The following is a 25,000-nucleotide window of genomic DNA, read 5'->3' as shown; positions in this document are numbered from 1 at the left end:
CACCGCGATGAATTTCGACATCATCCCCAACCATTCATTAACGCAATAAAAAAAAAAAAAAAAAAAAAAAAAAATCACGCCCAGCAACGCGGGCGTGAACGGAAAATCCATATTTTCCACGGCGACTTTCAATCACCTGTCAACGGTCCTGTCAGGTCTTAAATCCGTCAGGAATTCGGCGACGGTGATTCCTTCCTATTTCTGAATTCTATGGATAAAGTTTTAAAAGTAATAAAGGGTCATTAATATTTGTCAGGAAATAGTTATTTCAATGAGATATTGGCACTAGTTTTCTGTAAAAGAAAACTATTGTGCCGGCTTTGTCTGTCCGTCCGCACTTTTTCTGTCCGCCCTCAGATCTTTAAAACTACTGAGGCTAGAGGGCTGCAAATTGGAATGTTGATCGTCCACCCTCCAGTCATCAAACATACCAAATTGCAGCCCTCTAGCCTCAGTAGTTTTTTTTTATTTAAAGGTTAAAGTTAGCCATAATCGTACGTCTGGCGACGATGTAGAACAGGCCATCACCGGGTCGTGGTCAAGTTTGATAGGCCGCGGCTCATACAGCATTATACCGAGACCACCGAAAGATACATCTATTTTCGGTGACCTTGATTATACGCTGTAACAGTTGTACAGAAAACTCGATTGCGCCGAATAAACTGACAGGATTATTAATAGGAAGTGAAGCAAATGCTTGCACTCTATAGTTGCTCCCGAGTAGTCCTGTGCTAATTTCGTCATTCTCACACATGGTCACCCGTCCAAATACTGTACAGGCCAGCAACTAGAACTAAATTGTTTGTTAGTTCCTCTAGCAACTAAAACTAAATCCCCTTAGGTAGGTAGTGCCGTCAGTGCACCTCATGCTGTGCACTGTAGGCATTACTTAAGGTTCTTTGCAGCGTGCCTTCGGCCCCTAGCTCCAACCTTTTTCGTTTATTTTACTGTACCTCCTTTCATATTCTCTTTCTTCCATCTTACTTTCCACCTTCTTCTAACAATTGATTCATAGTGCAACTGCTTTGAGGTTTTCTCCTCTTACACCTTTCAGACATTTTACTGTTAATTTCCGTTTCAGCGTTGAATGACCTCATAGGCCCCAGTGCTTAGCCTTCGGCCTAAATTCTATCTCCAATCAATTCAATCAATCAACTAGAACTAAAAAATTCGAACCGTGTATCTTCCTGAAAATTATCTTTGGTTCCCGGTGCTGTATAATAAATGAATTGTTAAGACAACAAATCATTACGAAGTCAATTCCAATACGAAATTGCTGTTAAGAAATTGCTGTTGGTGGAGAACAGCTGCTGTCATTAAATCGTAATATTTCAAGGTAACCAGAAATACTTTTAACTACAACAATTGCATTACTTAAGGCGCAAGTCAATATGGGGAGCCAGAATTAAAACGAGAGAGAGAGAGAGAGAGAGAGAGAGAGAGAGAGAGAGAGAGAGAGAGAGAGAGAGAGAGGCTTACATAACACAACAGCTTTGAATTCGAGAATGTTTGAGCATTATATTATGATAACTGAGAGAGAGAGAGAGAGAGAGAGAGAGAGAGAGAGAGAGAGAGAGAGAGAGGGGCACCTCTTGGAGCTTTCAAGCAAACAAATCCTCACTCACGCAGGGGGGGGGGTGAATGACGTCATCATTGCATTCTCCGGGTTTAATTCAATTCAGATATAGAGGAGAGAGAGAGAGAGAGAGAGAGAGAGAGAGAGAGAGAGAGAGAGAGAGAGAGAGAGAGAGAGAGCACGTCCAATTTTGCCTTATTCTGAGAAATCCGTGACGAACTCGACACACGTATTACCATTCCCATTCCCATTTGGCCATTCCCGTTCCCATTTGGATTTATTCAGTGCTTCGAGAATGGCGCATTCACATGTTTCGATTTCGGCTGCATGAACTGGCGTCGCAATAATGATCTATTGAGAGACAAAATACAAAATATTTTTCTGATATGCAGATTCTTTTAAATGAAACATCGATCGTAAAGATTGAGAGAGAGAGAGAGAGAGAGAGAGAGAGAGAGAGAGAGAGAGAGAGAGAGAATCTGTTAGTATTCAAATCATGTTCAGCTTTACATAATATCATCAACGATCTTTCGTTAATTAGAGCAGAAATGAAATTATATAATTACATATGAATATAATTTTTTACAAACTTTCAAATTACTCTGTCATTATCCCATGCATATTCAATTATAATTACTAAGTCGACATGACCAAGAGAGCGTTCTTGGGATTATTTTCACGAATAATTTTCATAATAATTGGCTGGGAAAATAACCACACTCAAATCAGTTTATTTTAATTTTTTTTTTTTGGGGGGGGGGGGGAAACTTGTCAAAGTTGGAATTTTTTGCATGCCTCATTTTATTATGTTTTAAAGTGAACCGTATATAAAAAAATATTACATCCATGGTATTTCAATGTAGTCCTGAATAAAATATAATTACTATTATTATTATTATATTATTATTCAGAAGCTTAACCCTATTCATATCGGACAAGCCCACCAAAGAGGCCACTAACTTGAAATTCAAGCTTCCAAAGAATATTATGGTGATCACTGGAAAGAAGTAATTAGAAGGTAATGGGAAATACAAATAAAAGAGATAAATAATTAGAATAGTAAAAAATAAATAAAAAATTAATAAAATGCACTACATATGAGAGTTATAGAAATAAAAGAAATTCTACGGTGTTTGCACATCCATTTTAAAAAATCTTTCTGCTTAACCATAGTTATGATACAGAAATATTTTAATTAACAGTCTCTTGCCAAATACTAGCATAATGCTCTAATATTATTATCTACAAATACTAAACTAGTATACACAACCACACACACACATTTACACATGCATCCTCTCTCTCTCTCTCTCTCTCTCTCTCTCTCTCTCTCTCTCTCTCTCTCTCTCTCTCTCTCTCATAAGAATAGTTAACACTCCGAAAACGTATAAACACTCTCTCCCCGTGTCCTTCAATTCAATCCAGAGGAAGAAAAATAAAACAATCGAAAACTCAGATGGGAAAATTCAAAAAAGAATTTGAATGAAATTTAAGAGCTTCTAAAAGTTGTAAGAAACAAGACTAGACTTATTACTTTATTTTAAGCAATGACAATTACAGCACATAATGTGAGTGCCACTTACATCACTTACCCAGTAAAAATGAATTTTTTTATCTGTCAAGAATCTTACAGGGATCAATACCCTTTACTTAACAGTATTCGTCCTAATTGCCTTTTTAATTGCTTTTTTCAAATTTTTGATGTTCATTAAATAAATCAAGGTGATTTTTACTTTCAATTTTTTATATTTATTAAATAAATCAAGGTGACTTTTAATTGCTTTTTTCAAATTTTTGATGTTCATAAAATAAATCAAGGTGATTTTTACTTTCAATTTTTGATATTCATTAAATAAATCAAGGTGACTTTTAATTGCTTTTTTCAAATTTTTGACATTCATAAAGTAAATCATGGTGATAAAAAAAGAAATTACATCATTACAAATAAACTATAACACTACCAGAACTAATTCTAAAAATAATAAATGACGTATATCCAGTTCGGAAAAAAAGAGGAATTGTAAAAAAAAAAAAAAAAAAAAAAAAAAATTCCCAGCGAAAACAGCTAAAATCACGCGAGTCCTTCTAGCTCCCTGAATGACAGGAGGCGAGTGACAGACTGAAGTGTGCCATGGGTCCTGAGAGAGAGAGAGAGAGAGAGAGAGAGAGAGAGAGAGAGAGAGAGAGAGAGAGAGAGTCTAATGTACCATTGGTCCTGGGATGGAGAGAGAGAGAGAGAGAGATGGTGTCTAGTGTACCATAGGTCCTGGGATGAGAGAGAGAGAGAGAGAGAGAGAGAGAGAGAGAGAGAGAGAGAGAGAGAGAGAGAGAGAGAGAGTCTAGTGTACCATTGGTCCTGGGATGGAGAGAGAGAGAGAGAGAGAGATGGTGTCTAGTGCCATAGGTCCTGGGATGGAACTGTACCATTGGTCCTGGGATGGAGAGAGAGAGAGAGAGAGAGATGGTGAGGAGGTCCTGGGAGAGAGAGAGAGAGAGAGAGAGAGATTTAGGGATTGGGGGGGGTGCCACTGGCATGGAACTGGCACTGGAGGACTCTTGAGTAGGTAATAACCCAGGCCAATACAGGGCATATGTGCAATAAATCAATTGACGCTGAGGAGCGCCCTACGAATGGTAAATAAAAGTGGTCACTTCCGGTTGGAGTGAAATGGATGATGTGTCGTTTAAATATAATAATAATAATAATAATAATAATAATAATAATAATAATAATAATAATAATAATAATAATGATAAAACAATCTTAATAATAATAATAAGAATAAAATAATAATAATAATAGTAATAATAATAATGCTAACAAAATTTTAATAATAATAATCATAATAATAATAATAAAAATAATAACGTTCTTTTTCTCTGTGTGAATTATAACGACAAAATAAAAATAATTCCCTTCAAGTTTGTACATAATAATAATAATAATAATAATAATAATAATAATAATAATAATAATAATAATAATAAGTTCTTTTAAACAGATAATTTTATACCAATTCTTTTCAATCTTCCTTACAATACTGACCACTGTTCATATTTCGATAAAGAGAGGAAAAAATAATAATAATAATAATAATAATAATAATAATAATAATAATAATAATAATAAAACACATTCTCAGTATCAAACTACATTAACATGACGGAACTGTGTAACGATGCCGAGCAAGAATAAAACATAAATAAATATATAAAAAATTATGAATACATAACTTGAATATAATGTTGCTCGAACCGTCAAGCAGACATTATTGTCATTCTGTTGATGACTTTGTCAGTCGGTTCTTGACAAGGAACAAAACGACTGGTTAAGATTCCTTATAAATAATTAATGTTTGTTAATATGAACATTCTATTTTTTTGTCCTAAAATCATTCAGATTCATTAGTATGAACTCCATTCTTTTAGTTTTCTGAAAATAAAAAATATTGTGCCGGCTTTGTCTGTCCGTCCGCACTTTTTCTTGTCCGCACTTTTTCTGTCCGCCCTCGGATCTTAAACACTACTGGGGCTAGAGGGCTGCAAATTGGTTCTGAAGGTTAACTGAACAACAAATAGGGCAGCAGATAGAATGGAACAAAATATAGAATTTATGCCAAAAGCCAAGCGCTGGAACCTATGAGGTCATTCAGTGCTGAAACGGGAAATGGCCAGGAAGAAGGTTTGAAAGGCGTAACAGGAGGAAAACCTCAAAGCAGTTGCACCATGAAACAACTGTTAGAGATGGTGGAAAGTCAGATGGAAGAAAGAATACGAACGGAGGTACAGTAAAAGGAATGAAAGGGGTCGCAGTCAAGGGCCGAAGGGACGCCGCAAAGACCTTTAACTGATGCCTACAGTGCGCCACGTGAGGTGCGCTGACGGTCCTACCCCCCTACCAGGGGGCGGAGCAAATACTTCTCGACTCCGTAGGCCTAATAAATTTATAAAAATTTCTACATTTAACCCAAATATGATTCTATGGAGCAAATACTTCTCGACTCCGTAGGCCTAATAAATTCTAAAAATTTCTGCATTTAACCCAAATATGATTCTATTCCTTTACAATGTCTCCAAAGCTCCAAGAGAATTCGATACAAAATCCAACGTCCTTGCTTACATTCTACTCTGAGCTCCAATAAATCGACATTTGTGCTTTCCCAGGACTCAGCATGCAACTGCGCCGACATTTTTCACAAATCTCCGATAATCATAAAAGATATGGAGTTTCAGCCAAAGGCTAAGCACTGGGACCTATGAGGTCACTCAGCGCTGGAAAGGAAATTGAGAGTAGGTAGATTTGAAAGGTGTAACAGGAGGAAAACCTCAAAGCAGTTGCACTTTGAGATAATTGTTAGGAGAGGGTGGATAGCAAGAAGGAAGAAAGGCAATATGAACGGAGGTACAGTAAAATGAATGAAAGGGGTTGCAACTAGGGGCCGAAGAGACGCTGCAAAGAACCTTTATTTATGTCTACAGTGCACCCCGTGAGGTGCACTAACGGCACTAACCCCCTACGGAATATAAAATCCTAAATCCTCTTCCTCAATTGTGGAAAAGGATTTAGGATTTTAGGATTCAGCGGTGATAATTAAATAATCTAAGCACACAGAGAAGCATAAAGCGTCCAATTCACATTCAATGGAAAAAATCTGCACTGGCAATGAACCGGTCAATTTAGCTGATGACAAAATGGACTCCACAGTGGCAGAGTCGTAAATCTCCAATAAGGGAGGAGAGAGAGAGAGAGAGAGAGAGAGAGAGAGAGAGAGAGAGAGAGAGAGAGAGAGAGAGAGAGAGAGAGAGATGCATAATGGATCACGGAGATAATGGAGAGATAAATTATCAGCATCAGAAATAAAGAGGCAATTGGATGGGTGAATAAACTGTGTGCTTGAGAGAGAGAGAGAGAGAGAGAGAGAGAGAGAGATGCAATGGCTGATGATCTGGTCGAGAGATAGAATATCAGCATCAAAAATAGAAAGGGAATCTGAGTCATATTATCTATAATGAGAGAGAGAGAGAGAGAGAGAGAGAGAGAGAGAGAGAGAGAGAGAGAGAGAGAGAGAGAGAGAGAGAGAGAGAGAGTCTAATATATGAGAAAGTTCCCTCCACATGACAAGAAAGGAATAACTATCCAATTTTACATTAGGTGACGTCTTAGTTAATAGCGACAATATATATATATATGTATATATATATATATCTTTGATTTCAGGTACAGAATTCGTACTGGTCAGGTATTAATCAGGATCAAGTTATGAGAGATATAAGGTGTGAAGGATGAAAATAATTCGCATTTTTTTTTTATTTTGCTTTCAAGTACAGAGTTCGTATTATTCAGGTATTACTCAGGACCAACTTATGAGAGATATAAGGTATAAAGGATGAAGATAATTCATTGTGTATATATAATCTTTTTTTTTGGAAAATCTGTGGTAAGACTGATACGTAATGTGGAGACGAGATCGCTTATTGTTTGACAATGCTCCTCCAACCTGAATAAGCTTAAGCTTAATCTAAATCAAAAGCTTACTCGCAATGTTGTAACCACAGCCTAATCAAAAGCTTAATCAGAAGGTATAGCAAACAGACGTGATAAAGAAGTGAGTGGCGTAATTAAAAATAAGCCGACTTCAAAGTCCCGTCGCCAAAAGGTTTATGAATCAGGTGACGAAAAAAAAACACACACATTGGTGCTTTGACACATTTATGGGATTAAAGCGTTTGGATGAGGCGAAGTGTAATCAGGATTTTAGTGAGCAATTAAGGTGAAGGTTCGTTTATGTAGGAAAAAGTTCTTAAAGTATCTACTACGTTGAAAGATATAGTGAGAGAAAAATATTTTATGGGAATGAGCCCTGGGCCTATGTTTTATCAGATGGAATGTGTGGGATGCTTTGGATAAATAATGAACGATTTATTATTTGGGAAAATCATTTAATAATAATAATAATAATAATAATAATAATAATAATAATAATATTATTATTATTATTAGATGAAACCTATTCATATGGAACATGTCCACGGGACCAATGACTTGGGTTTAAATATCTCTAACATAAAAAAATTTAAATTAAATAAAATTAAAAGAAATTAAATACAAGATGGATATGAGCTAAGTGCAAACACTGCTCTCCAAAATTAGGTCCGAGTCCTAAACAATAACTGAATACGAAGAATAAAACCAGTCGGAATGAACAATGTCATAAAACCTTAAGATTTTATGTATCAACACGACTACTTGGCGTCACAAAACCGCCGTTCATCCACGGAAGACTCCACGAATGTAAGATGCGTAAAGGGATAGAAAAATAAAGGATAAAATTAGAATTGCTAAATGACAGATATCAATCAAACGTCTATCAATGGGGGAGATGAGAATGATGATAATGAATTTAAAGCATTGGGGGAAACCTCTGTAAGAAGGGCATTCAGTGAGCTAGACGTATTTGACGCAGTATCGGAAAAAGTCAATATTCTTTCCATGTAAAGGTCAATGCAATGTGCATCCTGGTGTTCTTAACATGCCCAGGCCGGACGTATTCATGAGCTTTAACTCTTTCAAGATAGGTAATGGAAATTGGGAAAACAGAAGAAGCGAGAGTTCCGAAATTTAACCAGGGAATTGAATTAGTAAGGGATGTGCCTTCTTCTGACACTTCAAAAAGGATTTTGACTTGTCTTTGTACCAAAACAGTATAATACTGTACAGAAAAAAACATTTTTATCATTACACGAGGTTATAAAACATTAAGAGATGTTCGTCCCAAACGAAACCGACTGTTTTTACAGCAATCGCTAGAACAGATAATTTCAAAAGGAAGTTAATGAGAGAGAGAGAGAGAGAGAGAGAGAGAGAGAGAGAGAGAGAGAGAGAGAGAGAGAGAGAGAGAGACCTGACAGTTCTGCTGGTCAGAGATCACTATCTGAGAGAGAGAGAGAGAGAGAGAGAGAGAGAGAGAGAGAGAGAGAGAGAGAGAGAGAGAGAGACCCACAGTTCTTCTAGTCGTGCGCACTATCTGAGAGAGAGACAGACAGACAGAGAGAGAGAGAGAGCTGACTCAAAAAACCTGGACATAAATTTCACAAAGTCAAAGATCACCAATGAGAGAGAGAGAGAGAGAGAGAGAGAGAGAGAGAGAGAGAGAGAGAGAGAGAGAGAGAGAGAGAGAGACCCAACTCATAAAACGGGGACATATCTGCCTCTTAAAATTATAGGAGAAGGGGGACAGAGAGCCCCTTAGGACTTCAGATTCGGGAATTTACGAGATCACCTTTTTTTTTTTTTGTGGGATAAGACGATTTCTGCTTCTGCCAACATACTAAAGATGTCATCTTCAACTGCTCTAAATTGAATAGCCCCCCCTTCTCCCCCCCAATTTTCCCTGCTACAACCCTATCAGATCTCCAACATTAGTGTTATAAGAAATCGTAAACATTATGAAAACATCTTTCACGAATGTTTTACTACAACTCTATCAAACCTCCAACATTAGTGTTGTAAGACATCGTAAACATTATAAAAAATCTTTCACAAATGTTTACCTAAAACTCTATCAAACCTCCAACATTAGTGTTATAAGAAAAATCGTAAACATTATAAAAAAATCTTTCTCAAATGTTTACCTAAAACTTTATCAAACTTCCAACATTACTTACAAGTCATCGTAAACAATATAAAAAACAAGTAATAAAGGCGCCAAATTTCTTCGGTGCAATCGAGTTTTCTGTGCATCGTATAATCAAGGCCACCGAAAATAGATCTATCTTTCGTTGGCCTCGGTATAATGCTGTATCAGCCGCGGCCCATGAATCTTTAACCACGGCCCGGTGGTAGCCTGGCCTATATCGTTGCCAGATGCACGATTATGGCTAAATTTAACCTTAAATAAAATAAAAACAACTGAGGCTAGAGGGCTGCAATTTGGTATGCTTGATGATTGGAGGGTGGATGATCAACATACCAGTTTGCAGCCCTCTAGCCTCCTCAGTAGTTTTTAAGATCTGAGGGCGGAGAGAAAAAGTGCGGACAGAAAAAATTGCGGACGGACAGACAAAGCCGTCACAATAGTTTTCTTTTACAGAAAACTAATATATTTCGCGAAATGTTTATCTTCCCGTCAACGTACGAATGAAGGACGCAGGACAAAGCAATAATAAGAATAATCATGAATAATGAATAAAAAATGTTTTATTTTTCAGAGTGAATAATCGGGAGTAATGAAACATGCCATTCAACAGAGTTCTCCTAATTAAATAAAAGTCCCTTATTTCATCTTTCATCGTGAAAGAGAGCAATTCATTTCCATCTAATACATTATTCACTTTATACAGAACCGCCGAATCCAGGTTATATACGTCGAAAAAGAAGCCAAACTCTCTTTATATCCTAAAAAAAACTTGACTTGTGAAATACCGAAATGCTCCGCATGCCATCTATTGTTACTGGCGGCGGGGTGGGGGGGGTGGGGGGGGGGAGGAGGAGAAAGGGTCATGCGCCTAATATGTTTACCTTTTGACCTTTTGTTCCGGATGTTGTTGCGTTGTTGGCATAGACGTGGTTCTACGTGATGAATGGAGAGTAAGGCAAAAGGCCCCTTTAATTGGAATGATTCCAGTCTGGTTGGAATAGGTGATTTAGTTGGAATTATTCCCGTGCTGGTTACAGTATAGGCCATTTAACTGGAATTATTCCTGTACTAGTTACAGTAGGTCATTTAATTGGAATTATTCCAGTCTAGTTACAGTAGGTGATTTAACTGGAATTATTCCTGTACTAGTTACAGTAGGCCATTTAATTGGAATTATTCCAGTCTAGTTACAGTGGGTGATTTAACTTGAATTATTCCTGTACTAGTTACAGTAGGTGATTCAGCTGGAATTATTCCTACTGTAACAGTAGGTGATTTAATTGGAATGATTCCAGTCTAGTTTCAATAGGTGACGTAATTGGAATTATTCCTGTCTAGTTACAAATGGTGATGCCACCTTCAACTGAATCATAAGCTTATTCTTATCAAACGTCAAAGATGTTATCCCTACTGAGATTTGGTTATCTATTTGTTAGTATAAAAGTGATAATTACTGTTACTTCATCTTTCTCCAGGTTGCTCCTTTTGCAAAGGTCATACCAGGTATATCCTGATTATCATACTTCGCCTATTAGCTTTCGTTTACTGAAATAAATGATTAAAAGTTACAGTCCTCCTGGGCCCTGCAAGCCTCATAGGGCCGGCGCTGATCTCCGGTTTCTTAGGCCGACAGCCAGTGGGGGAGAAGTCACGTTGCCTAAGACACTTGGCCAGTGTGTCGCTAGGCCCACTGTTTAACCACCCAGGCCTGAGGGCTGGTACCTATTTTCTTACTAACCCGCTCGAGTTTTCAGACCGCTAGGTTGGCGGACCACCGGGTTTATGCAATGGCCCCATCCCCAAGGCACCAGGAAGCGGCGGGATTTGAACCCCGGTTCTCTCGACTGGTAGGCGAGAACCTTACCACTGCGCCACCACGGCAACGTAGATGGCAAGAAGAAATACCTTAAGTCTTCCTCACTCTTCCAAAAATAACAGATATTCATTTCTTGACGGAAACAGGCGAATTCAACCCTGCAAAATATCAAAACTCGACTCAGTTCTGTCACCTAACCATTCTCAACACAGTTGTCAATAAACTATCATAAGAAAACACAACCACAAAAGACGGAGCGAATCTTAATGGAATGAAATGGAAGATAGAATTTAGGACAAAGGCCAGGCGCTGGAACCTATGAGGTCATTCAGCGCTGAAAGCGACGGAGCAAAAAGATCTTAACGGTGTAACAGGAAGAAGACCCTGCCAGTTGCACTATGAAACAATTGTTGGGAGAGGGTTGAGGAAAGTAAGCTGGAAGAAAGAGAATACGAACGGAGGTACGGTAAAAGGAACGAAAGGGGTTGCAGCGAGGGACCGAAGGGACGCTGCAGAGGAATTTAAATAATGCCTACAGTTCACCGCACGAGGTGAACTGACGGCACTAACCCTATACGGGGGAGCGAGCGGATCTTAATAATATAAAATAAAATATTCCCTAAGTTACCCGCTTAAATAATGCCTACAGTGCACCGCATGAGGTGCACTGACGACACTCACCCCCTACGGGGACGAGCGGATCTTAATAATTTAAAATAAAATATTCCCTAAGTTACCCCCTTAAATAATGCCTACAGTGCACCGTATGAGGTGCACTGACGACACTAACCCCCTACGGGGGGCGGGGGGGGGGAGCGAGAAGATCTTAATGATATAATAAAATAGAAAATTCCCTAAATTGCATCAGAATAACATCCTCAAACTTCCTTCAGAAAACCGAACTTCAAAAGGACATCGAAGCAAAATGATGGGTTCATTAAACTTCATTAAACACCTATGCACCTGTAACTCTCTCTCTCTCTCTCTCTCTCTCTCTCTCTCTCTCTCACCTGTTCGGACATCGGCCTCTCCACTAATTAAACGTCTTCCTGAATGCCGCTTTCAAGAGCACAAGGCGCTGATGTCTAGATTTCTAAAGGACTTTCCAAATGGGGTATTCTGAACTTGCGTCTGGGCCGCAACTGACAATTAATGTGAAGGACTTTTCAAACTAGAATTTACCTCAGTATTACAAGCAACTGAATTGGGTTAACCACGTATATGTATATGTATGTACATATATATATATATATATATATATATATATATATATATATATATATATATATATATATATATATATATATATATATATATATATATATATATATATATATATATATATATATATATATATATATATATATATATAATCTGTTGGAAGTTTGCACGTGGAAATTTTAGAGCAGCCATTAACATTTATATATATATATATATATATATATATATATATATATATATATATATATATATATATATATAAAATATATATATATATATATACACACACACAAACATACACACACAATATATATATATATGTATACAAACACACCTACTCACACACACACACACACAACACAGTCACACATTAAACAATCGGGTCATGCTATCTGACACACACACACACACACACACACACACACACACACACACAGGCTAAATAAAGACGACTCCGCAGAAAGGAAAGACCTAAGCAAGCTAATCGGGGAGGATCAGAAAGCGAATATTCTATGATGGCTGGCCGCCATCGAGACAGCAGAAGGACTATCGCATTACGAGGGACGCAAGGACGACAAAGACACGTCCCCAAGGACAGAGGGAGACGTCCTTACGACATCAGTTTATTGAGATGCGTGGCCTGCGTCACCGGATACATGTATCAATGAACACGAGATCTTGGTATTTATTTTTTTGATCTTGGCCAAATGCAGCTTGAATATTTCTGAATGGATTGAAGCATTTCATGCATAGGATACTGAACAAGGATTTATAAAGATTTGAGGCTTACGCATGTATTTATGTGTATGTATAGATGCATAAATATACCTGGATTCCCGGTACATATGTTTCCTTTATAATCCCCATCTGTCATTTATATGCGCTTTCTTTGTAAACATACTTTTATATTTCTTCAGTCTGCTAAGTAAAGGACTAGTGTCGAAAGGCCTCGCAGCGCTCCAGTGTTTCCGTTTCCTTATGGATTTTATCTTTATTTATATATTCATCACGTTCCATATTTTCGTGATTCAGTTATTTATATATTAAATATATATATATATATATATATATATATATATATAATCTATATATATATGTATACATGAACACTATTTTTATATTATAAAATATACACACACACATATATATATACATATATAATAAAACAAGCATATATATATATGCATACGCAAATGCATACACAAAGACGCAGTTGTTGTCCGATAAGATAAGAGAGGGAAAATAACCCACTCATGCCATTTTAACCAAGGCCAGGAACCAACTCCGCCAAAGCAAGAGTTGAATATTTATTAAGACGTCGTGAAATTAAAACCCCGTCAAAACATCAACTTCTTTACGAAACTTAAATAGTGAAGATGATACCATATTATCACGAGGCTTCACGTAAAAATATTTGTGATGGGTGATTAATAGCATAAAAATAATTTAAAGTTTATCTTGAATATGAACTGAATCTTAAGTATTAGGTATCTTGGCACTAATTGCAGGTCCTAGCAATAACAAATCTGAATGTCTTCTTTACTATTTACGTCTAAGTGAGGTAAAATGAAGGTTGGGGGGAGTGAGTGAGAGAGGCACATTAGAGTGGAGTAGAGAACATAAACTGAAGAACACCATTAGAGATGAAAGGGGGGGCAGACCTATATGCTACCTGTCTGACCACATAATGGCACTGTTCATTTGTTACTGGGCATGAACACCAACCAGAACTATTTTTTTTATATATAAAACTAAAAAAAAAAATTCTTGAGAAAGGTGACCTCCAATGACGCGCAGATCAGACTGGCACATGGGCTTCCTTGATCACCAGTGGGGGCGTGGCAATCGGTCACAATGAGACCGGAGAAATCAAGACTCTAAGTCAGTCCATGGTATACAAAAGCTCCCTCTACTAAATTTGTGACGTATAGAGATGTTACTCGAACAAGCATCAAAACTGCAATACAGTTGAGCCGCTTACTCTGATGTTGAAAAGTCAACATCTTTTCCTGCTGTGGAATGGGATGGAATATAAAATTTAGGCCAAAGGCCAAGCGTTGGGACCTATGAGGTCATTCAGCGCTGAAAGGGAAACTGAGAGTAAAAGGCTTGCAAGGTGTAACATGAGGAAAACCTCGCAGTTCCACTATGAAACTATTTTCAGAAGGTTGAAATTAAGATGGAAGAAAGAGAATATGAACAGAGGTAAAGCAAAAGGAATGAAAGAGGCCGCAGCTACAGGCCTAAAGGACGCTGCAGAGAGCCTAAGTAATGCCTAAATTGCACCGCGTGAGGTGCACTGTCGGCACTAACCCCTACGGGAGTTTTTTCCCAACGACCAAAGAAAACGGGAAAAGAACTTACGGCCAAATTGCAGATCTAACAAGAGAGAGAGAGAGAGAGAGAGAGAGAGAGAGAGAGAGAGAGAGACAATGGTCCAGAGGGATAACTTCCCTTAGGGATCAACTGTCTCTTAAACGGACAAATTTATTGCTTGAGAAACAAAGGCAAGCACTTCGGTAAAACACGCGATATTTTACTGTTAGTTCTCAAGTTCTAACTTTAATCGTTAAGTTTCCGTCTCATTTTAAAGAAGCAAAGTTACGAAATGTAGACCACTTCATGAAAATAACCCTAAAATGGCAAAATATTCTAAGTTTTGCGTCTTTTTCACTATGAAAAAGTGACAAATTACAATGACACAAGTTTACCTATGCAATATAAACCGCTAAAATAATTCTAAAATGACAAATCAACAAGTATATTTTTATAAGTACACAAACAATAAGAACATGATGAGAGCCACACAACTCCTTCGTTTGAGATTCCTAATACTTTAAAGCAACTTATTCATAAGCCTTTTATGAAGTCTTAATCCCTTCACAAACCACTGTGCGTTCAATTTTTTTCCCCTGATCAAATTGTATCACGTCTCGCAGCTAAGTGAAAATTTCTTGATACTTTTAACATTTTAAAGTGAGGTTTGTAAAAGTGAGCTCAAAAAAGTAATGAGTTGAATTGAATACAGAATTTTGCCGAAAGAATATGGACGGAGGTACGGTAAATGAACGAAAGGGGTTGCAGCTAGGGGACGTGAGGTGCACTAACGGCACTGTAGCCCCCCCTTACGGAACATTCTGTTCTGGCTGACGAGAATGGTGCCACTCAACAGGAATCGCAATAAGCAGAGCAATACCGAAAGACAATAAACGCCTCTATTTATGTCTGAATAAGGAAGACAACAACAATAATAATAATAATAATAATAATAATAATAATAATAATAATAAAAGATAGAATAATAATATCAAGGGCAGCAAAGACAGAATGTGCTAAACTTCACCTGACGAATCAGTGCGCCAAAATTTACTCACAGAAAGTATAATACTTATGCCCTAAAAACAACGCAAAATTAATGTCTGAATAAGGAGCACGACCATAATAATAATAATAATAATAATAATAATAATAATAGAAGAAGAATAAGAAGAAGAAGAAGAAGAAGAAGAAGAAGAAGAAGAAGAAGAAGAAGGAAAAGATAGAATGTGCTAAACGTCACCTGACGAATCAGTGCGTCAATATTTACTCACAAAAAGTATAATATTTATGCCCTAAAAACAATGCTAAATTAATGTCCGAATAAGGAGCACGACCATAATAATAATAATAATAATAATAATAATAATAATAATAATAATAATAATAATAATAACAGCAAAAACAGAAGCAAAAAAAACCTACAAGCGTGTTCATCCCCACCTGTCAACATTCAATCAAAACCTGTGAAACCTAAGCAGGATTGGAACACGGGGAACACAGAATGAAAGGGTACTTACCAGACGGAACTGCCATCTTGCTCCATGTCTGACAGGCGGCGGAAACAGGACCAGAAACTGTCTCTGTTTTTCTTGTCTCTCTGTCCAGGAGGGATTTCTCTTCTCCTATCCGGCGTCGCCTTAAATTCCAACCTTTCCCATGTGTGCTAAGCCATTACTCACGATATTTTGATATATTTTATAGATATTTTTTAAGATATTGCTTTTTCTGTCACTTTCAATATCCAAGGAATAACACAGATGTCCACTTTTCGAATTTTTTTTTTTTTTATAACACACACATGACCCTACAAAATATATAGTCAATAAAACGCTAGTTCCAGTCACACTGCAAAAGAAATGTTTATTTGTTTAAATTAGGTCTTTCTTTTTCTTATATTCTGGTTTTTGTAAGTGCCACACAGGCGGTATGGAAACACGGAGGAAAGGGAGAATAAAAGTGAGAAAGGTATTAGCAGAGTATTTAAGAAAAAGAACGTAAATATATATACACACATATATTATATATATTTATATATATTATATATATATATACATGTGTGTGTATGTATATATACGTGATGCTTTCATGCATTTAACTTTTAAAAGCTTCCGTCACCCCTTTTAAGATATATCACAATTCTGCCAAAGCTCTTCATTACAATAAATAAACGAAACTTAAGGCATTACTTTACCCATACCGTAAAAAAAAAAAATTCCGGTAATATAAGAGAGCATCGAGACGGCAGATCCCGGCCCTAGGGAACGGTAAGATACCATCCCACGGCTAAGGTATATAAACATACGCAAAGAACTCATCAGCAAGTCGTTGAACCCCCAGGCACCATTGTAGCTTCACCTCTATCTTGCAGACACTCCTGCGTTCCCTAAACATCAAGACCCTTTCTTTCTAATACCTCTTTCAGACCATCCACCTAGATCTTCCTAGACCTTCCTCTTTTCCTTCTCCCTCCTAATACTTCCAAATCATACAAATTTTTCGTCAACCTGTGGTCCCGTCGCCCATGCTCCTCCGTTCTCTCCACATTTCCAAACCATCTCCCAACAGTTTGATCCATCCTTTCACCTACGCTAGCCTTTGTAATGCTTCTACTACGCTAGCCTTTTTAACGCTTCTATATATCCTTACATTTCTCTCCTTTTCAATAATTCCACGTCATAAATATTATACAAACAGATATATCTTCCTCTTTATCTATTTCATTTACTTTCAACATCTACACTTTACTTCCATAGTGTATATAAATGTTATAAACATACAATGTAAATGCATAGGTTACATACATTTTAAGGTACAGCTTACATATGAAACAGAAAATAAAGGTGATTTGTGAATGTCCAAAACTGTGATTAGGGAGAGGATAATAAACGAAAGAGGGCATAGCCAACTTTTTCAAACTAACATGACATTGATCATCACATCTTTATTGAGTTAATAAGATTTCAAAATAGCTTTTTGTATTTCTGTACCTACATCCCTTAATGGTCCTCGTGGAATGTCAATGACAAATCCCCATCTGGTTAAAAAAAACTATTTATAAAAATGTTCTTGATCAGAGCGATATGACGCGGGATATTTGTGCAAAATAATTAGGTCTGAATTAATTACCAGTCATGTGTCTCATTTGAGTAAACGGTAGTAGATGCTGCGTCGAGGCCTTTCAATTATATTCTTAATGATTTGTTAGTATGTATTTGAATATATCGTATGAATATATGGATGAGTATATATATACATAAATATATGTATAAATATATATATGTATAATGTATATATATATATATATATATATATATATATATATATATATATATATATATATATATATATATATGTGTGTGTGTGTGTGTGTGTGTAAATGCCAAATATACTCTATGATGTGGCTGTGTGTTCATGTGAACAGTATTTATATTTTTATTGATATGAATTGTAGATTTTTTCGGCAAAACGGGCATCTGAGAGATACCAAAACCAATTTACAACCTTTTTAATGAAAACAAAGTTATATAAAAGAATTACTGAAGGCTTAGAGCAACGCTGAAGTACTAGATATAATCTGAAGAAATTAGCAAAACCAAAAATCCGAAGAAGCTAAATAAGACAGACCTGCGTATATCACTTTGGGGTCAAGTCAAACTTTAGGTCAGAAAGGTCAAAACGAGAAATGATAACGAGTGCAGATTGTTAGTGCGAAATGAGGCAGCTTAGAATATCACGAAGACGGGAACCTGGAGATGGGAGAAGATTTGTGGAAGTGAAAGCACAAGTAAGACCTGATTGGCCGAATTTTACAGACTTTGGCGTCACGCAGTAATGGAGGCGACAATGATGATGATTTCTTGTCTTGCCTATATCACGTTGAAATTAAAATCCAATTTCAACAGTCAGGCGCACAAACGTACTTACAGTATAGCACAAATCTCTAATCACGCTAGAACTTAAAGAAAATATATTATGGTCTTCGAAATACACATTTTAATTTGACCTTTTAAACGTACATTTACAGAATAGTATAAAAACAATTTATAGTCTTCGAAATACGCATTTTAATCTGACCTTTCAAAAAACCGAACTCTATACGAACCAGTGCCATCTCGAAGGTCAGGGTCAGGTCAATTCCCCCCCCCCCCTCCTAATCGCTGCTGTTATTCATTTTTCAAGAGTCAAAGGGCCATCTTTGTCCCGAGCCAATGCAACCAAGCCCGAGCAACTATGTCAATCTAACTCCATTATCCCAACATACGAGAGAGAGAGAGAGAGAGAGAGAGAGTCTTGAGGTCAAATATTTGGTGGGGGCCAGTTCATAATTTTCGTGACGGTAATAGCTTTCATTTGCCGGATGACTTTACAAGTGGCGGGTTTTCAATGTTATCTTATAAAATCCATCAATATAATCTTGGTTTTTTTATAATTTTACATAAAACATGATAGACGCAACGCCATAAAATTCTGAAGGAGCTTAATTTCGCAGACCTGCAACTAAAAGAACGAATTAGCTGGTCAGATATTTTTCGTTTACGCCCAGTATAAAGCATTTCTCGCTGAAGCCACTCAACAGTATAAATAAACCTACTCATACTGATGAGTGTATGGTATATGTATATACATATACATATATATACATACATATACACATATATGTATACATTACATACATACATACACACATTATTATATATATATATATATATATATATATATATATATATATATATATATATATATATATATATATATATATAACTTAAATGTCGCTTAATATCGAAATCCACGCTACCTCGGCATCTCCGTTGGAGAATTGTCGCCGAAGGGGAATTTATATAAGTGATAAATGAATTGGAATCGTGGGGACACGAACCCGCAACGAAAGCCTATTCAGCGACTCCAGTTGACGTAAACCATTGAGCCATCGGGTTCGTGTCCCCACGATTCCAATTCATTTATCACTTATATAAATTCCCCTTCGGCGACAATTCTCCAACGGAGATATACCGAGGTAGCGTGGATTTCGATATTAAGCGACATTTGTAGCTTCATGATTGTATATAAATCACGGTGTGATAAAAATTTCATATATATATATATATATATATATATATATATATATATATATATATATATATATATATATATATATATATATATATATATATATATATATAGAGAGAGAGAGAGAGAGAGAGAGAGAGAGAGAGAGAGAGAGAAGTATGTTAGGTGGCAGCCTGCCCTGGAAAAACCTCACGTACAAAAGCGCTCAGGTTCCAACTTCTATTACGACCTGTGTGCGTTACTTAGTAGCGCTCCAAGCCTTTCGTTTGAGAGACCCGGGATCGATCCCGATGTGAGTCAGAAATTTATAAACGAAGTCTTTAAACCTATTATCTAAATCTACGGCGATGGACCGTCTCGTTTCACGTACACCTACGAGTAAATTAAATAAAAAAAAGAGAGAAAAAATTATATAGTATGGGTGGCGTTAAACTGTAAATTGAACTGAACTGAATATAGAATTTGGGCCAAAGGCCAAGCACTGGGTCCTATGAGGTCATTCAGCGCTGAAACGGAAACTGAGAGTAAAAGGTTTGAAAGGTGTAACAGGAGGAAAACCTCAAAGCAGTTGCACTTTGAATCAGTTGTTAGGAGAGGGTGGAAAGTAAGATGGAAGACAGGGAATATGAAAGGAGGTACAGTAAAAGGAACGAAAGGGGTTGCAGCTAGGGGCCGAAAGCACGCTGCAAAGAACCTTAAGTCATGTTTACAGTGCACCGCACGAGGTGCAATGACGGCACTACCCCGCTACGGGGTTTTAAACTGTAGAAGCTTGAACTTCATGCACCAAAAACTAATAATCGGTTTGCTTAAATATTCTGAATACATTGACTGATTTAAATCCGGTCATCCATTCTCGAGTTTTTATAAATTTTCAAAATCGTACAGGAACTTTAAATAATATCAGAATAAAGGACATTATCCTTAAAGCGTAACTCTCTTCATTGACTCATATATATATATATATATATATATATTATATATATATATATATGTGTGTGTGTGTGTGTGTGTACGTGTGTATGTATATATATACATTTTAATGCATATATGTATATATATATATACTTATATATATGCGCACGCAATTTAGTTACGCTTTCATATCTTGATCCTTTCCAACAAGGGTTCGCAACCTGAGAGAGAGAGAGAGAGAGAGAGAGAGAGAGAGAGAGAGAGAGAGAGAGAGAGAGAGAGAGAGAGAGAGAGAGATCAATGAATGACGGGACAAGGAAAATAATTAATATTTAAGAAAAGCAGGTAAAATTCACAATGGGAACGAATAAAAAAAAATTAAATATAAAAAAATCTCCATAATGGCCGACTGCGCTGACGTCAGACGTTCAGCGTAAGTTATGAGAACTTGCAAAAAAAAAAAAAAAAAAAAAAAAAAAAAAAAAAAAAACAAGGAAAAACTCCCCAATTCCCTGAAGAAGTGTTGCACAAGAAAAAAATTTTTTTCATCGCAAATTGATCTCTCTCTCTCTCTCTCTCTCTTTCTATTTGTTGACAGGTCTGACGTCAGCAGATTGTCATTAGCAGATGACTTCACTCAAGGAACAGCTTTTCACTGAAGTTCCTAAACTCCTCAGTTGTTGAAGGCAGCTTTCAGTGACGTCATCGAATTCCTCACCTTTGTGCTTTTTGAAAGACGTCATCGAATTCCTCACCTTTGTGCTTTTTGAATGACGTCATCGGATTCCTTACCTTTGTGCTGTTAAATTTCATCTAATTCTTCACCTTTGTGCTTTTTATATAAAGTCATCGAAATTCCCCACATTCTTATTTTTTTTAAATGGCATCATCGAATTCCTCACCTTTATGTTTTTACAGTTCATCTAATTCCTCACATTTGTGGTTTTAAAATTCATCTCACTCCACACCTTTGTGCTTTTAAAATTCATCTAACTCCTCACCTTTGTGCTTTTAAAATTCATCTAATTCCTCACCTTTGTACTTTCAAATGAAGTCATCGAATTCCTCACCGTTTGTGCTTTCAAATGACGTCATCGAATTCCTCACCCTTGTACTTTTAAAATTCATCGAATTCCTCACCCTTGTACTTTTAAAATTCATCGAATTCCTCACCTTTGTACTTTCAAATAACGTCATCGAATTCATCACCTTTGTGCTTTCAAATTTCCTCACCGAATTCCTCACCCTTTGTGCTTTCAAATTTCCTCACCGAATTCCTCACCCTTTGTGCTTTCAAATTTCCTCACCCTATGTGCTTTCAAATTTCCTCACCGAATTCCTCACCCTTTGTGCTTTCAAATTTCCTCACCCTATGTGCTTTCAAATTTCCTCATCGAATTCCTCACCCTTTGTGCTTTCAAATTTCCTCACCCTATGTGCTTTCAAATTTCCTCACCGAATTCCTCACCCTTTGTGCTTTCAAATTTCCTCACCCTATGTGCTTTCAAATGTCCTCACCGAATTCCTCAACCTTTGCGAACCTCGAGGACAAATCTTTTTAACTATTTATAGTAGGGTCAGGAATTCCCCGCTTCTCTTGTTCGCCTTCTTCTTCTTTCTTCCTCTTCTTCTTCTTCTTCAAATATTCAGCAAGGAAGGAAACGTTCACAGAGCTAACTATGAATGATACATTACTTTCGTCCAATAACACGCCACGAACGGTATGGAATCGTTATTTGCCAGGTGCGGGGTGGGGTGGGGTGGGGTGGGGGCTATTCTCTTAGGTACTTGTAATTCTAAGTTGGACGTGGTTCTAGGTTGTGGCGTTGGGAATAATAATAATAATAATAATAATAATAATAATAATAATAATAATAATAATAATAATAATAATAATAATTTTACCTCTGAGTTGTGACGTTAGAAGTAATAATAATAATAATAATAATAATAATAATAATAATAATAATAATAATAATAATAATAAAACGAGACATATAATAATAATAATAATAATAATAATAATAATAATAATAATAATAATAATAATAAAAGAGCAAATCTATTTCCACACAGCGGTAATTTTATCATGAACTCAGTTAGTTTTTTTAACATTTTCTTTAGTTTCAACCCGCGGGGAGAGGGGAGGGGGTGAGGTTAAACAATTCGGCGAGTCTCGCAATACCGCATAAGCGCGCCCTATACGACACTTCCAAAATCGAAATACATCAATTCATAAAAAATATGCAGAAGTATTACTGACTTCACAAACTTACTATTTCAAAATCAAAATGCATCAATTCATAAAAAATATGCCAACGTATAAATGACTTCACACTTACAATTTCAAAATCGAAATGCATCAATTCATAAAAAAATATGCCAAAGTATAAATGACTTCACAAACTTACAATTTCAAAATCGAAATGCATCAATTCATAAAAAATATGCCACAGTATAAATGACTTCACAAACTTACAATTTCAAAATCGAAATGCATCAATTCATAAAAAATATGCAAAAGTATACCGACTTCACAAACTTACAATTTCAAAATCAAAATGCATCAATTCATAAAAAATATGCCAAAGTATAAATGACTTTACAGACTTACTATATCAAAATCGAAATGCATCAATTCATAAAAAAATATGCAGAAGTATAAATGACTTCACAAACTTACAATTTCAAAATCTAAATGCATCAATTCATTTTATGCAAAAGTATACCGACTTCACAAACTTACAATTTCAAAATCAAAATGCATCAATTCAAAAAAATATGCCAAAGTATAAATGACTTTACAGACTTACTATATCAAAATCGAAATGCATCAATTCATAAAAAAATATGCCAAGGTATAAATGACTTTCCAAAATTACTATTTCAAGACTAAATACCTCAAGTATTTTTGCAAAACAAGCCGTCAAACTCAATCCGGGCCATCACTCAATAAATGGGAACTTTCTAAATATATTCTCGGCCAAAACAATTCGAGTTTCCTTAATTCATATCAAATTGCGCATGCATACATACATAAACATGGATGGCAAACATGTTCTTTTGTCAATCAGCCCGACAGATTGGCTTGGCCAAATCTCGTATGTAAGAGAGAGAGAGAGAGAGAGAGAGAGAGAGAGAGATATCCACAAGTTATATACTAAAGATGGAAAAGAGAGAGAGAGAGAGAGAGAGAGAGAGAGAGAGAGAGAGAGAGTTTCCCGCAGACAGATTGCACTTCCATACTTCATAAGTCTGCATACTTTTCTAAATCGCTAGCGTCTGCAAAACATTGTAATGGACAAACAAAATGCATTTTCTATTTCTAAGAAATATATTTAATGATTTTCAATATTTTGGGGGTTGGGGGGGACGAAGAAAAAGCGAATGCTTATTGTCGAATTCCATTCCTTATTTACTTCGATTCGTACGCACGAAGCCAGGCGACCGTCTTTACGTGCATATACGCACATATGCTACAGTTCGTCCTTACGTACACGTACACAAACGTGCACCCAAATGAAAGCAGATTACACTTCACACAGACATTTTCTTACATTATATATCTTTGTTCTGATTTCAAAGTATATTTATCTTACTTTGCCCATTAAAACAATCCCTATTTGTTCAAATTTCAAAGTATATTAAGCTTACTTTGCCCATTAAAACAATCTCTATTTGATCTGATTTAAAAGTATATTTAGTTTACTTTGCCCATTTGTCGTAATTTCAAAGTATATTTAGCTTACTTTGCCCATTAAAACAATCTCTACTTGTTCTGATTTAAAAGTATATTTATCTTACTTTGCCCATTAAAACAATCCCTATTTGTTCTATTTTAAAAGTATGTTTATCTTACTTTGCCCATTAAAACAATCCCTACTTGTTCTAATTTAAAAGTATATTTATCTTAGCTTGCCCATTAAAACAATACCTATTTGTTCTATTTTAAAAGTATATTTGGCTTACTTTGCCCATCAAAACAATCTATTTGTTCCGAATTAAAAGTATATTTATTTTACTTTGCCCATTAAAACAATCCGTACTTGTTCTAATTTAAAAGTATATCTATCATAGTTTATCCATTAAAACAATACCTATTTGTTCTATTTTAAAAGTATATTTATCTTACTTTGCCCAGCAAAACAATCTCTGTTTGTTCTATTTTAAAATTATATTTATTTTACTTTGTCCATTAAAACAATCCCTACTTGTTCTAATTTAAAAGTATATTTATCTTACTTTGCCCATCAAAACAATCCATATTTTGGTTAATACACTAATCGGGAACCATTAGTCACGACGAAACATACAACTTTCCCATTCATAAAAGAAAAAAAAATATTCATAACTCTAACAAACAAAATTTTGTGAAACGAATCACGAGACAAATTGCTTGATTCCCAACGCCGCCTAGTGACGAAAATAGCATCGAGGCTTCAAAATGAA

The 25,000-nt window shown here is 36.1% G+C and overlaps 1 protein-coding gene across 3 annotated transcripts in view; it reads right to left on the bottom strand.

Annotated features, from left to right (window-relative positions):
• The window catches only part of LOC136835622 (tumor protein p53-inducible protein 11-like), a 255,681-nt gene that overhangs the window by 153,078 nt on the left and 77,603 nt on the right, over nt 1-25,000 (bottom strand). For all 3 annotated transcript variants that reach the window (XM_067099391.1, XM_067099390.1, XM_067099392.1), the window contains exon 2: nt 16,087-16,414. In XM_067099391.1, the coding sequence (XP_066955492.1) occupies nt 16,087-16,112 (26 nt within the window). In that variant the 5' untranslated portion in view covers nt 16,113-16,414. The remainder of the gene's footprint in view (nt 1-16,086; nt 16,415-25,000) is intronic.

The sequence above is a fragment of the Macrobrachium rosenbergii genome, chromosome 55 (assembly GCF_040412425.1).
Source record: "Macrobrachium rosenbergii isolate ZJJX-2024 chromosome 55, ASM4041242v1, whole genome shotgun sequence".
NCBI lineage: Eukaryota > Metazoa > Arthropoda > Malacostraca > Decapoda > Palaemonidae > Macrobrachium > Macrobrachium rosenbergii.
This window is presented reverse-complemented; position numbering and strand designations above follow the sequence as displayed.